The following is a 16,426-nucleotide window of genomic DNA, read 5'->3' as shown; positions in this document are numbered from 1 at the left end:
CACTAGGACCGATCTGATCATATAATCACTGCCAGTGTTACCTGCATATAAGCCAGTTATCAACAGGACAGCTCTAAACCTCAAAGTTATTAGACTCAGCCCTGAGGGAGCAACACCACAACTACAAGACTGTTGTGAGCACACTTAGTGGACTGCATTTCCTAAACACACCCTTTAGATTGGAGCAGTGCACCTCAGCTGTTTAATCCTAGATTCATTTTTGCATTGAGAATGCTAAAGCAGTTGATGCAATTTGACCAGAAACTTCTGCCCTATAGAGGTCCTGAAGATCAATTAATCAGGTGTATTCGATTAGCAGCGCCTGGCTGCCATTTGCCTTTTATTCCAATATAAGCAGGAAGGGTGTACTTGGTTTTTCCATACACCACTTGTGCATTTTGGCCTAGTTTTTGTTAAATAATGCCAGTGTAATGTGTTGTGTTGAGGTTTTATTTGCCCAATTTTAAAGACGTGCCATTTTTAGATTTTTTTTTTTTTTTTTTTTCATCTAAAACCCTAGAATTGAAGGAAGGAGTTTGTTCCACATGACCAAGTGTTTTACGAAGGTAAAAAGGTAGAATTTAAATGCAGAAGTTCCTTAAATAGGATAAATGGTCAGTTAATTGGTCAATTTTCTTTTCTGATGCACTGCTCGAATGTTCATTGTGAGGAAAAACAAGACTTCATTTCACTTATTTACTGGTCTTTATTTTAACCCTACTACTGTGTGTCCCAAGGGAGGACAGAGTACAGGCTATGGGGTCAAAAGTGACCAGAGTCACCATGTCAACAAGCACACTGCTGCATTTCAGCATGAGCAGAGTTCTTTGTTTTGGCTCGGGGGACACGACTGAAAATTCTAATCTTAGCTATAGACCTGCAGATGTGTGCACTGTTGCACTAAAGAATAAATAAGTAGTGAGCCTCAAATCAGATGAATAATCCAGACTGAGGTTCCCCCTCTTTTTGACTGACAGGCTGAACACAGACTCCTGAAAACATGAAGTACATTGATGAGTTACCGCTGGCTGATCAGGAGCTACTTGGATGATGAACTGGTACGTTGGCATCACACAGTGCTGCAACATCAGTCTGGTCATCTCTCCATTGTCTGTCACCGGTTCAGGGGGTAAAGTAAATCCATCATCAATTTGTTCCTCTGACATGCTCAGCAACTGGCAGGGAGAAAGAGTACAGTTACATAAAACACTCATTTCTGGGAAGCGTGACTGGTCAACTATAGTAAAGCAAGACCAACTAAACCAGAACAACAATCAGATGAGATGGTGAAAAGTTATTCAAAAAAAAAAATTCAATCATTTTCATAGCCATAACTCTAACACTTCACTTTGAATCAGACACTGAACTGCACTGGAAGGGGAGAAAAACTGAATTTGTAATGAAAATAATTCATTAATTTTTAATTTATTGATGCGAGGATTTTATTCCAAATGCTTGTTTTTTTTCCCTAGAAAACACTGAATAACCCATTAGTGTTCAATGATACAATAAAAGTTTGCCTACAAAGCTAATTAGGGACAAATGTTATTTCAGTTGTAATTATACGAATCACTCAGCCTGCAGAACTTTTCTTCATTCCATATTTAGCAGTGAGCTGAATGAAATTCATGGATACAAATTAGAAATGTGCGTAATTAGTCTACGACACGACTAATCGTCACGAGTCAGTACTAGTCGTTTAATCTAATTGTCTACATTTTAATTGTTGGCCATTTCCATAAAATTGTTGTGTCTTAAATCTTACGCAGCCCCCTGCCACCAGATGGAGCTGCAGCTCCGAGATTGCTGTTGAGAAACAACGTAAATCTGTTAATCTTGGCCTGATCTTTTTGTTAACAAGATTGTTAGTTCTCATAAATGCAAAAGAATGAGCTCGCAGATGTAAGCGGCAGAAATTAGCTTTCAAACTACCAGGAGAACCCCCCAGGGTAGGCTTGGGACACGCTTGAGATCTCTGGCATGGGAGCAGTGTACTGTTCCTCCTTCAGGTCAAACTCGTTCAAGATTTTAAGTAGATACACCTATGGTATCAATTTGAAACTCCTATATCAATTCATTCTGGACATACTGGATTCAAACTTGGGTGTCCACAGCACTCGGTTGGCCGTGGAGGGGGGTTAGCCTAAAAGAGTTCAGGCTGTGTTGAAGAATAAAGGTGGTCATACCAGTTTCCCATTCAGCAATTGGCACTCTAGGCACTTCTTTGGGCAGTTATTTTGAAGTAGCATCTAAATTCTCTTTTATGTCCATGGTGAGAGGTACACAAAACTATTTGTACCAGACAGACGTGCCTCCCTTTTAATAGCATGCATGATTAAAATATGACCCCCAAAATAAAATAAAAATAGAAAATAAAATACCTGTGGCCACCACTACTACTCACCCTCCTAGTAGATGCATGTATGGCAGGGGTGGGCAATTCCAGGCCCCGAGGGCCGGTGTCCCTGCAGGTTTTAGATCTCACCTTGGGTCAACACACCTGAATCAAATGATTAGTTCGTTACCAGGCCTCTGGAGAACATCAGGACATGTTGAGGAGATAATTTAGCCATTTAAATCAGCTGTGTTGGTTCAAGGACACATGTAAAACCTGCAGGGACACCGGCCCTCGGTGCCCACCCCTGATGTATGGTATTAGTTTGAAAGCCCCAGAGCAGGGGTCCCCAACTCCAGGCCTCGAGGGCCGGTGTCCTGCAGGTTTTAGATGTGTCCTTGATTCAACACAGCTGATTCAAATGGCTAAATTACCTCCTCAACATGTCTTGAAGTTCTCCAGAGGCCTGGTAATGAACTAATCATTTGATTCAGGTGTGTAGACCCAGGGTGAGATCTAAAATCTGCAGGACACCAGTCCTTGAGGCCTGGAGTTGGAGACCCCTGCCCTAGAGGATTTTCAGAAAACTTGACCTTTGACCTTCAGGTTGAGTTCACAGAGCTTCGAAGTTGTCTGAGACTTTTAGTAGATGCACCCATTAGAGAGCTCACCATTTAGAAGTATTTACTCTAACCTCTGATTAAATGTTTTAAACTAAAAAAAAATAAATTTCATTTAGCACTTTCCTGGAAAAGCTGCACTTCATGTTGGATATGATAGATCACCTTAACACACTGAATAAAAGTCACCACTTTTATTCAGTAAAGTCTCCACTAACAGTATCATCATTTAATGGAAACAGTCAGAAATTAGCTTGTTAAATGGGAAGGCCTGTGACTCTGGGTTGGTTTAAGCCAGGGGTGCCCAATCCCAGTCCTCGAGAGCTACTGTCCTGCAGCTTTTAGATGCATCCCTACTCCAACACAGCTGAATCAAATAGTTGGATTACCAATTCGGCATGCCATCAAGTCTGGCAAAGGCCTGATAACGAGCCATTCATTTGATTCAGGTGTGCTGGAACAAGGACGCATCTAAAAGCTGCAGGGGAGTAGCTCTCGAGGACTGGGATTGGGCACCCCTGGTTTAAGCTATTCAACAAAAGGCTATGAGGCCTGCCATACTTCAGTGTATTTAACTGCAATATACACTTGACCGTGAGCTGATGTAGTTTTATGTTATGCTCAGGACTGGATGGTTGATTGCTGCTTGCGGCTTTATGAAAAAAAAAAATTATTCATGTATTAATTATATGCGCCATCCTATCACAATTATAACTGTTCATTAAGGACAATACCCCATCAGCCTTTTACAGCAGAGGAGTGAAAACGGTCAGATATAAATGACAAGCTCCTAAAAGTCCCCATCCATTCAGTCCTGTTCCAAGTTGTTTAGTGTAATGTTACCAGATGCAGTCTTGATTCTTCTGGTAATTAGAGGTTGAGCTAAAAAATAAAAAGGAGCTAGTATGGAGGAAGCCAACAGTAAAAGTGACACCAGTTTGGAGACATTTCAGGCCTTCTGTATTCAAGTTTGCAATATTTTAGACTTAACTAGAAACTGTCAGATAACAACTGAAAGGCTCAGACAATGACTCTCTCAAACTTTTACTGGAGTAATGGTAACATGACTTTCACCCACCTCCATTAATGTCTCTTCTCTGTTCCACTTCATGTGTGTGAGGAGCGATAAGGAGTTACAGAGTGGAGAGAAGGAGAAACTAGAGACTGCAAATATCAGCAGTAAGCAGCAGCCAATGATTCTCACACTGAGCTCAAGTTAGACATACAAATAATGCAAATACATTTTCTGTGGTTCTCATGTCCTAGCCATAATGTCATTTATTTTAATAGCAATATAATGAATGGGCATTCAGTATTAGCAGATACACAAAGGTGTATGGGATCAGAAGTGGAAAACCCTGGATCGACGCACTTGGCTGATTTGCTCAACAGTGGCAAGATTTGACCTTTTAGTATAAACACTGAGTTGTTGCAACTGATAACAGATCTGAGATTAAAGATGTCAGCTCTCCTTCCCCAAACATAAATCCTGCCTTTTCAGTTGCTCACCTTTTGATTAGAATGCGTTACACTAATCTTCACAGACAAAGAGGTATGTCAGAGGCCCTACCTGTTAACAAGGCAGCTTTCAACAGCAAGGATGACGCAAGGGGGAATATAATATTAGCACTCAATTAATGTAGTGACATGAATCCACTTTAATGCTAATTGTTAAACGGCACAGACTGGAAAGCAGAGCTTTGCTGGCCTTCATCGCTCCAGAGAGCTTGTTACAAAAGAGGGAGACACACACTGGCACCCACACTTTTAGCAAGAGAAAGGGTTGAATTGCAGTTAGGCTCAGCTCACATACGTCAAAGAGTGATCCATTCTACTGTAATGTTTATTTAGTAGATAGTTATGCAGTTGGGTCTAAGTCTTTGGACTATGACATGTTTTACATTTTGCCTCCATACACCACCAACAGCACTGATGTGACTGAAGTGCAGACTTTTACAGAGTACTGCATTACTCTGTTCATGAAGCATAGCCATTTTTATACACAGTCCCCCATTTTTGAGGCTTAAAAGTACTTTGATAATTACTGTCAGGCTGTTTCATGGCCAGGGGATGCCTGTTCCCTTGTTATTCAGCAACAAATTAACAAGAAAAGAAAAGATTTCCATATGTTGAAATTGTATTTGGTAGCTCTTCACTGGAACTCATGAGGGTCAAAGTAACTTGAAGGCAAGTAAAAGAGGCCCTAATTAGGCTGAAAAGGGAATATACAATCTGGAATGCAGATTACACAGATGGCCAAAAACACTGCTCAGATTCAGACAAATTCTGAAAAATACTGATGGCCCGCAGACTCCTAGTAGATACGTGTACGGTATAATATAACAAATTCTAGGTGACTTCCTTATCGCATCCTTCTCAAATTATCGCATTCACAAACTCAGGTGTCCACACACCCAGCAGAGAGACGATATCCCATCAGCCATTTACAGCTAAGTGGTAAAAAACAAAACAAACAAAAAACCCAAAACTGATCAGATGACAATTCACTGTGCCAACAAGTAATGACCCAAAGTCTATGGCAAAGACAAGCAAAGTTTCTCAATGGGGGGGGGATAGGCGTTAATGGCTAACTCATTTACCTGAATGCAACCCAACAGACATGCAAATGCAAAACTGCAGGAACTTAGGCCAAAGCACTAGCATGTGTGTGACGCTCCATTTAATGATGCATGCACATTCTGAATGTGAATTAGCACTATTAGTAGGTTGATACAACAGCGTCACTTAAGTGAAGAAACAGACACCACTTACATCATCCACTCGCCAAAGGTCACTACCAAGGCCTTCAGTCTGACTGTAGGTGATTGCATTCTTTAAGAAATCAGTCCCACTGCCATCATCCTAAAATAAAAACCGAAAACAAAACACAGATCAACATTTCACAATAAGTGGCAGTGTTGCTCTTGGAAAACAACACACTTGTCATTTCAGAGAGTCCTGCTGAGCGCAGTACTTACACTGTCAGTTTCCTGCAAAACTGCAAGCAGCAGTCGAATGTATTCTGTGGCAGCTTTGAGTGTGTCCACTTTGCTGGGCTTTCGGTCTGGTCGCATCAGTGGTACCATCCTTTTCAAGCGGGAGAACATGGTATTCAAGTTCCTGATCTGCAACAAAGAGAGCCTGAAGTGCTTGAGCAAAACTGTAGGGTTTGAAGCAGGAGTGATTGTCACAATTTCATCCTTTTTTGTACAAATTTAAGCTCTGTGGGAACAAATCCCAGTTTAGAAACGCAAACTAAACATTTACAGGGTCTATATTCATACTTATTTGATCATAAGCAGCACAGAGTTTTATACAGACTGGTCGATTTTGAAATACAAAAGGTAGTTTTACAATAAACACAAAGGAAACTTTTAGCACCCCAGCAGGTCTACTTATGCAAATATCAGCGCTATTATTATTATTCATTCTAATAATATCTTTCAGACATCCAAAAACAACATCTCTAATATAACAATGAAGGAGAAGTGCATTTCCAAGAAAATCTAGTCCATTTCCGACCACTTCATGCCAGGATGCATTCATAAAGCGATTTCAGAAAAAGGTCATGCTTAGCACTTAACACACAGCTGCTAAAAAACAAGATGCAGGCCTTTGGGTGAACTGGTGCGTTACTGGTGTAGTGCTGCTTCAGGGACGCAGCTCTACATAAGCCGAGGACTCGTTGTAGGGCGGAGTGGCACAGATTAAGGAAAAAAAATATTGGTTTATTGAGTGTAAAGTCGAAATGTTTAGATTAAACTTGCAACTCTGCTTGGACAGTAAAGTAGTCATTCTATTTTCAGAAAATATTAGCAAATTATTCCCAACATGAACAACAACATGTGTATTTTTCCAGTTAGCATCGTTAGCTGTGAGGTTGCTAACAGCGTCCCTCCTTAAGTGAGCTGTTAAAGGAAAATTTGCCACCAGTCCTTCATTTGTGGTTACAAGTTACTGTTTAAAACACTCACTCACTCTCATTCGTTCCTTGGCGTTGACCAACTCTCGTTTTTTCACAGTTTCGCTGAACTCCTCGGCCACGAAGTACAAATTGTCCCGTCCTCGTTTGAGCTTCTCGATGTTGCAGTAGACAGGGAGCGCAGACTCGCCCGTCAGCCGCTTCAAAATGTCACTCATGGATTCCTCCTCCGGTACCTTCATTTTAACGAGTACCGTTTGATAAAAATAAGCTACCACCTGGTTGATTTAATTCTTTATCGTGGCGCCATGTAAAAGCGAGCTGGGAGAGGCCTCTGGCGTGGCGGAGGATCACACCTGTGTCAGGAGGCTTTTAATTAGAGTTAGGTGTTGTGTCAAAAAGGACTTCCGGTATTTTCCACACTGAAAAAAAATAAAAATAAATAACTTTGAGCAGAGAAGAACATTCCTGGTACATAGAAGTCGCTATCAGTTTGTAGTAAAGTGACTTTTATATATCCTTTATTTACCAGGGCAAAAAGTCTGACAATAAAAGTTTATTATTTAAGAGTGACCAAGTGAGCAGCAGATATTACAATGAATATAACATAATAGTGCTTTTAAGGTAATTTAGGAGGCCGAAAAGGACTTGGTTGAATATAATATAGGTACAGTAACACAGAGCTTGCAAACCAGGCGATTTCTTTATATATAGTCAGTAAATAAATCCAGTTGACTTCAGTCGTTTTGCCAACATAAGCAGAATGTCACACAGAAAAAACACACGGAAATCACTTTTTGGCAAACAAACCACACCAGTAACAAAAAGTGATTTTTTTTTTTAATCATTTGTTGGCCTGTAATTTGTCAGACATTTGCCAAACATAACCATGACAATCAAGTCATTTAAGCCAGAAATAACATCCCTGTCCGAGAAATTTGTCTCTCCTTCACACTTATAGCTTTATTTTGGTGTCTGGTCGCTACCATGAACCATTACTGATGTCATTATTCACACAACAGCAAGCACTGTTAACATGTTAACAAGCGATCTGTTGTTATCTCTTTAGCATCATCTGGAAAACTCCTTCAAATATAAAAAAATTTCACTGCTGAAATCTACACAATGACTTTTTAAACAGTAGTCTGGAGAATTAATAGAGGGCTGCTTTTCTCACACCAGGTAGACGTTTAAGAAAAATAACATGAAAACATATTCAATCAAAGCTCCGTTCTGAAAATGTGTCACATCAAAACATCAGATTTTACAAACTGCTTTCATGGTCACACCTCGGCATTTTTATTGTCTTTAGGGCAAGTCAGACAACTGTACACTGCCTTAAGCAAACCCTCAGCTTAATGTCAGATGTCTCCTGCCCGCTTTAACTCCTCCACCTCCACAACCGCTTTTCTGGGAGGATTTTTCTGCTGGTTCTCATTGTTCATGTAAATCAAAAGTTTCAGATGCTCTTTCACCTCCAACAGTCAAATCCCAGTGAAGTTTTTCTCAAAGCTTCTTCTTTCTTCACATACAAAGGAGCTTTCACAAGTATAGCCACATAATTCTCCTCAGCTGTTTAAATTCTTTTCTCTTTTTTTTTGGCAAATCTTTAATAAATGACAGTAAATCATACTGAGATCCCTGTTTAACACCATGAAAACAGTCCTGTGAGATATTCAGGATGGTGTTGGCTATCCCAGCTGCCAGTGGGGTGCACTGGATAGGTTACATGTCTATCATAGAGTATAACATAATATACAATATAATAGAAAGCATTTTATCTCTAAATGATTACAACATTTGTACAATTTTAAAAATTCATCATGTTTATACCAAAAGCTCTTCTATTCGCAGCAGCTTTGAGGACCTCTTTTATACTGATATATCTGTTTAGAAATCCACCATGTGAAAGTTTCAATGCTCATGAAAATGTTTATTTTTAAAATTAATTCATTCTTATTTTCTAAGAAAACCGACAACTGGCAACGTTCGGATGAAAAGAATCAGCTTTCTGGGAATTCTTATTTTCTCTTTCAGTCGATGAGTTGGTCATTACAACCAAGCACTGCAATTAACGGTTAACCTTTTAAAGATATGAAAACTGTAAGGAAAATACAGCCTGAGTAAATAACAGGTTTGATAAAAGTCCCTTTAGAGGAATCTAAAGCTTGATTATATTCAGACTTTAGATTTCTTTTTAAGGCAAACAATTATGTGCTTGTCTTTATACTAATATTAGGTTTGGAAACAGTCAGAAATTAGCTTGTTAAATGGGAAAGCCTGTGACTCTGGGTTGGTTTAAGCTATTCAACAAAAGGCTATGAGGCCTGCCATACTTCAGTGTATTTAACTGCTGCACTCGACAGCGCATAATTACAATAACCTATTTTCACTATAAGAAAAGACAAGAGTCCTCCAGTCCAACAGCCCATTTCAACAATGGAAGGGACACTCGCCCCACAAGTCATTCATCTTGTGTTCAGTCGATAACTATGTTTTTCATCAAATTTCTCTGTGAAAGCAGGTAAATGTAAGCATGAATCCTGATTTGCTACAGTCTTTATTTGGTCTTCATTCGCTCAGAGAAGCACATATCTATCCTTCATTCTCCTATCGGAAGAGAAAATAGGCAGATCACGAGTATAAATTGTACTTAATGTATCTACTCCTATTTTCTTGCAGAGTGATGTGAGATATCCAACAAAACTGCATCAGGGATTGCTGACTCAGCAGGACTGAGCACATGACTTGTACTGCTAAGAGAGTCAAAAAACAAAGGTGTCAAACTCCTTTTACTTCATGGGCCACAGACAGTCTAATCTGACCACAAGTGAATTAGACCACTAAAAACCAAGGCATAATCTCCCATATGAAAAGAGCACTTCTCTTTGTTTATATTTAATAAGTGTACAGCAAAGGTGTCAAATATAAGGCCTGGGGGCCATAATTGGCCTAGGAAAGACTCCAATCCGGCCCAATAAATGGCTTTGTGAAATTTAACGGAGCATAGATTTTGGACTTTTAACTCTATTTTCATGCGTATAATTGTATATATTCTCTCTGAAGCTCTCAATTTACCGGTTGTTCTACGTCCCTACCCTCACCTATGGTCATGAGCTGTGGATAGTAACCAAAAGAACGAGATACAAGCATAGGAAATGGGCTTCCTTTGAAGGGTGGTTGGGCTCTCCCTTAGAGATAGGGTGAGAAGTTCGGCCATTCAGGAGGGGCTCAGAATAGAGCAGCTGCTCCTCCACATCGAAAGGAGCCAGTTGAGGTGGTTCGGGCATCTGACAGGGATGCCTCCTGGGCGCCTCTCTCGGCTAGCCAGGGAACGCCTTGATGTTCCCCTGGACAAGCTGGAGGAGGAGGCTGGGGAGAGAGAGATCTGGGCTTCTCTGCTTGGGCTGCTGCCCGTACCCGGCCCAGGATAGGCAGAAGAAGATGGATGGATGGATGGATGGATGGATGGTTTCCTTAATAGTTAGTGTTTAACAGCAAACAAGCATGTCTAATTGTATTAAGAGAATCAACCTGTCTTTCACGAAACACTCAATGTATACCCTTTTTTGTTGCTATTAATTTGTAAAGTGTTCTTGGGTTTCTTGAAAGGCCCTGTGTAAATTTAAGTTATTATTATTTTTATAATACTCCACCTCACATGACCATAAAAGCAGGTCTAGAACATCATGGAGTGGTTTAGCACTTCCTGGGTCTAATCCTGTAGATGGCAAATTGCAGTATGGAGGAGAGCTGAGAAACAGATTAAATCAAATACAAATCTTATCAAACAAAAACTTAGAACATTAGGGGTGAGGAAGGTCTCTGCAACTCTGCACGGAAAGAATTTGAGTAAGCTGTATGAAAATGGATGAGTGGTGAATACATTTTTTTTCAGTAATATTTCCTGTGTTTTTCAGTGTTTTGCCAGTCAGAGAAAAACTGACAGCTATCCTTTTAAAAAGATAGCCGAGAAATTGCACTTTTAGGATGATCAATAAATCACAGCAGCAACTATTAAATGTACAAAGAAAACCTAAGGCAAGGATAGTGTGTGTGTGTGTGTGTGTGTGTGTGTGTGTGTGTGTGTGTGTGTGTTTCCAGAACAGTCTTTGTTATCCAAGAAAACAAATCCTCTCCAAACTCATTATAATGACATTCAGTATTGAATTGCTCGTGTTGTTACAGTATGGAGGACCACAAGAGCCACGCGCATCGAAATAAAAATCTCTGTGCTTTAATAATGAATTGTAGAATAAATTCTGCAATTGTAAATTCATTTTTGAATTCCAATTTAATAAACTGCATTTCAAAATCCTTTTTCCAATTGCATTTCAAAATCCTTTTTCCAATTGCACTTTAATAAACTGCATTTTAAAATCCTTTTTTCAGTTGCACTTTAATAAACTGCAGTTCAAAATCCTTTTTCCACTTGCAATTTAATAAACTGCAGTTCAAAATCCTTTTTCCACTTGCAATTTAATAAACTGCAGGTCAAAATCCTTTTCCACCTGCAATTTAATAAACTGCAGTTCAAAATCCTTTTTCCACTTGCAATTTAATAAACTGCAGTTCAAAATCCTTTTCCACTTGCAATTTAATAAACTGCAGGTCAAAATCCTTTTTCCACTTGCAATTTAATAAACTGCAGGTCAAAATCCTTTTTCCACCTGCAATTTAATAAACTGCAGTTCAAAATCCTTTTTCCACCTGCAATTTAATAAACTGCAGTTGAAAATCCATTTCCTTTCCTGTTCGCTCCGGGATTAGCTGCTGGATTAGCTCCTGGATTAGCTGCTGGATTAGCTCTTCGATTAACAACTTGCTGGAGGCTATTCAAATTAGCCACACCGTGGGATGTAAGGAGCTCTCTGATTGGTTGGTCAGACACAGGCTGTCTGCCAGCCTGGATTTTTCTAGCTCATAGCTTCGCCCTGCTAGGAAGCGTGTGTTCTTGTACAAAGGCCGTTCAGCGTCGGGATTTACACTCGGCTCGACACGGATATGTGAAGAATGAAGGGACCCTGCAGCGAAACGGAGAGCCAACCTCTGACTGAGTGCCTGTCAACACAGTCTGACCACCTGTTGAAGGTAAGGTGCTAACGTGGCTAACGCTAGCATCACCGCACGTAGCCCGTTATTTTAAGATCATCTTAGCTAATGAAAGTTTTACGTCGCAGCTGTACGAGCTCGCTACGTGTTTTGTAAGCTGCTGTGCTCTTCACAGATAAAGCTGGAAGCAGCTCAGACTGTTAGAACCAGCACTGAGGCCTGTTACATTTATACAGTGTTAGAGCAATGGCTGCAACCTACAGCCTTTAAACTAGCGATTAAAATGCTGACAGTAAACTCGTCAGTCCAGATGTTACCACATTACTCTGTGGTACTTAGAGTTAAAACAACTGAGACAGGCTGATTAAAATAACAGCTGTCATTTCTCTCATTCCTTATATCAAGACTGGAGATCACACTACTGATTTCAGTTCATTTAATATGTGAGTGCACAGATTCATTCTCAACTGGACATAAATGATGATCAAAGGTTGTATACATGATGAATTCATCAAATCCCAGCCTCTAACACAGTGCGCTGAATCTTAGCTTTGAATGTCCAGTATATTCTAATCAGTGCAATGTAAGCATTCACTGAACCTACAGTATCTACACCTGTGTGGTAAAGATACAGATAATGAAATTTAATTATTAATACAATATACATCATGAAAAATGAAAGCTGAAATTGATTCAGTTTAGTACTTTTCTCTGTATGCTCTGTGATTATAAAGGCCTTAAATTCTGTGATATATACTGTAAATGATGTTCACAGAGGTCTTAAAGTACTTAAATCACTGCTGATAGTCTGGTTGTTTACATTTTCACATGTTTTTGTGTCTGTAGGGCTGTTTGATGACGATTTGGACTCCTCTGGGAGATGAGGACACACCCACATCTGTTCCATACTGCAGCCATGGATGGTGTTACAGCTCTGAGTCAGCTTTGGGCCATCAGACGCACACACTGGAAAACCAGCGCCTATACTTCATGCAGGAGAGACGGCCTCAGTGATGTAGGTTCATGTTTAGTTCAAACATTTCTGGCCTCTTATCACTTAGATTTTGAATGCATTTAAAGCAGGAACTGCACACTAGGGTGGGTTTTAATAATCGATTCCTCGATTAAAATCGATTCTGGCTTGGATAACGTGAAATCGATTCATTAAAATCCTGAATCGATTTTTTAATATAAATTTATTTTGCCCGAAACGCCAGAATCTCAGGTGAAACCTCACAAAATTTCAACAACCACCAAACAGCTAAGACAGTAAATGAGAGCAGGTACACGGATTCTGCACAAGGACGTAAACACACAGCGCGACCAGCGGATCAGAATCAGTGAGATGTCGCCTTTCTCACCCGACGGGCGCTGCAGCTTTAAGCGTCTGCGGCGCGACGGCAATCACTTTCTGGCACAACAACTGCACGGACACGGTCGGGGCTGAAAGCCGACAGCTCGCTGATTCTGATGTTTCGCGGGTAGCACTTTGTGTTCACGCCCTTTTGCGCTGATTCTAAAGCTGTTAGTTTTATCTCTCTCCAAAAATATTGACCGAACCAGCAGCAAAAGAAGATCCAAACTACGCTTCACGTAAACATCGCCATGAATTCCTCTGACTTTTACTGTTTTGCTTCACCCACGATAAAATCAAACTTCATGCACAGCTCTCTCTCTCTGTACTGTTTTCTGCATTATTTGCTTGCTTGTTATGCGCAACTCTACTGTTGTTTACAGCGCTGTCGGCCGCTGTTTTTTTTTTTTTTTTTTACATACTTCCGAAAAGAAAACCTAATTTCTGCCGCTCAATACTGAACATATTTAAACTTTTAAAGTTATGCGAAATGCAAAACGCTTAGCCGTGTCTCTAATAAAACCGCTGTAACGTCAGAGGTAACGTTCATATGTTGATTAATGGTTTTCTTTCGTTTTTGATGTACTGCAGATACATATTTTTATAAAATCTCAGGCCAGGAAAACCACCTTCATGTTTTTCTGTTTTATCTTCAGCTACTTTGACACAAAGAAATCTGCTGTGACGCTCACACCTTTGATAGTCTTATGTGTGTCAGCTTCCTTTTATAGATACAAAAATATGTCAATGTACTGATCTTAATTATATTTCTGACTGTCAAAATTTCCCAGATTCAAATCGAATTGAATCGAATTGAATTGAATCGGGACCTTGTGAATCGGAAATGAATCGATTCTAGAAATAAGTGACGATACCCAGCCTTACTGCACACCTAGCTGTCAAAAGTTTGGCAGCATGAGTACTGTAAAGTTTTGTAGGGTCCTTGTTAAAATTCCACAAGCACCACACCACATTTGTCATATACAGTTCCATTTTGTACAGGACATTTTTGAAATTATGTGTATATGTGTGTGTGTGTATGTATGTATGTGTGTATATATATATATATATATATATATATATATATATATATATATATATATATATATATATATATATATATATATATATATATATATATATATATATATATATATATATATATATATATATATATATATATATATATATATATATATATATATATATATATATATATATATATATATAGAGATATATAGATATATATATATATATAGAGATATATAGAGATATATATATATAGATATATATATATAGATATATATAGATATATATATATATATAGAGATATAGAGATAGATATAGATTATATATATATATATATATAGAGATATATATAATCTCTCTATCTCCTAGTTATCCACTTGTCAGTAATTTTTGAGTAAATGGATGTCACTGATAAATCAGTGGTGATTCACCTGCAAATGTTTTTAACTAACTTTGTTTTTCGTAGAGAATTCATCAGCAGCTGTGGAGAGATGCATTTGAATATCTTCTGGTTCCACTTTTCCTTACCTGGAAGCTGAGTATTGCTGATTTCTGACAAGGACACAAACCTCAGTGCTTATCATGGGTGTTACATCCTCTGTGCAGCAATTCCAGAGACAACGAGAGAGCAACGACCACTCATTAAGACCATACAGAAATCTGTCCCTTTCTGGCAGCTGTGGAAACTTCCAATAAGAAAGTTTGCATTCTTAGAGCAATGCTGGATCATGTGTGATGTGTCATCATATGAGGATATTACATTTTGCCTTAATTCTGCTCAATTAAGTGTTTTGATCGTTGATCCAGTATGGCAGCTTTGTGTTGTGCTGCAAGTTAAAACCCATTGTCCTCATGAGCGCAGCATCTAACAACTCTCCTTAAAAAAAAAGTCAATTGACTTTAACTGGACACAATGGTTTCCAGTGGAGATACATTCATCACTCATCCGTGACACTGGAGAAGTCACCTGGATGAGTGATAAAACAATTTTCCATGGAAAATCCAGAGGAACTAAACTTTGTTGTTGTTTCTTTGGGCTCAATTTCAGCCTCAGGCAAAATTGAGCCCAATTTCTTCTTTCAGAAGAATGTTTTCTTCTGAAAGAAGAAAACATTTTGCCAATAATCAGATAAAAAACATTGTTGAACCAGGTGGTATTCTCTGGAGTTTAAGACCAAAACTGAACTCAGTGAATTGACATTAGACTGGAATTCATAAGATGAATAGAAATACTGCTGAAGCTGAATGATATATATATATATATATATATATGTGTGTATGTGTGTGTGTGTGTGTGATCTTTTTTCTCCAATTCACCATGTCTGTAAAGTTCAGTATGACTGTGGTACATGATACAAAAGAATAAATACAGAACAATAACAACTTTATGTGAATAACTTTACTCTTCTTAAAAATAACTCATAAAACAAGTAAAAGTACAAATGTGTACAAGTTAGAGACTTCCTCAGTAAGTTTACACTCTTTTGGATTGATTTTAATTGTGTGTTAAAGAGAAAGAGATTAGGAGGTAAAGTAGAGGATGCAGAGTCCAACACCGAGGCCGTCTCTCCTGCATGAAGTCCAGGTGCTGGTTTTCCAGTGTGTGCGTCCTGATGGCCCAAAGCTGACTGAGAGCTGTAACACCATCCATGGCTGCAGTATGGAACAGATGTGGGTGTGTCCTCATCTCCCAGAGGAGTCCAAATCGTCATCAAACAGCCCTACAGACACAAAACATGTGAAAATATAAACAACCAGACTATCAGCAGTGATTTAAGTACTTTAAGACCTCTGTGAAAATCATTCACAGTATATATCACAGAATTTAAGGCCTTTATAATCACAGAGCATACAGAGAAAAGTACTAAACTGAATCAATTTCAGCTTTCATTTTCCATGATGTATATTGTATTAATAATTAAATTTCATTATCTGTATCTTTACCACACAGGTGTAGATACTGTAGGTTCAGTGAATGCTTACATTGCACTGATTAGAATATACTGGACATTCAAAGCTAAGATTCAGCGCACTGTGTTAGAGGCTGGGATTTGATGAATTCATCATATATACAACCTTTGATCATCATTTATGTCCAGTTGAGAATGAATCTG

The 16,426-nt window shown here is 38.9% G+C and overlaps 1 protein-coding gene across 2 annotated transcripts in view; it reads right to left on the bottom strand.

Moving 5' to 3' along the window:
* Positions 1 to 7,260, bottom strand: part of figla (folliculogenesis specific bHLH transcription factor) — an 11,590-nt gene extending 4,330 nt beyond the window's left edge. Inside the window, exons 1-5 of one of the 2 annotated variants that reach the window (XM_039620515.1) lie at positions 6,934 to 7,260; positions 5,934 to 6,080; positions 5,728 to 5,817; positions 4,034 to 4,060; positions 1,023 to 1,175 (exon numbers count right to left, since the gene is read on the bottom strand). In XM_039620515.1, the coding sequence (XP_039476449.1) occupies positions 1,023 to 1,175; positions 4,034 to 4,060; positions 5,728 to 5,817; positions 5,934 to 6,080; positions 6,934 to 7,119 (603 nt within the window). In that variant the 5' untranslated portion in view covers positions 7,120 to 7,260. The remainder of the gene's footprint in view (positions 1 to 1,022; positions 1,176 to 4,033; positions 4,061 to 5,727; positions 5,818 to 5,933; positions 6,081 to 6,933) is intronic. The other variant, XM_031742812.2, reaches the window with a different exon arrangement.
* Positions 7,261 to 16,426: the final 9,166 nt, after the last annotated feature.

The sequence above is a fragment of the Oreochromis aureus genome, linkage group 12 (genome assembly GCF_013358895.1).
Source record: "Oreochromis aureus strain Israel breed Guangdong linkage group 12, ZZ_aureus, whole genome shotgun sequence".
Lineage (NCBI taxonomy): Eukaryota > Metazoa > Chordata > Actinopteri > Cichliformes > Cichlidae > Oreochromis > Oreochromis aureus.
Note: the sequence above shows the minus strand (reverse complement) of the source record. Positions and strands in the feature narration are given on the sequence as shown.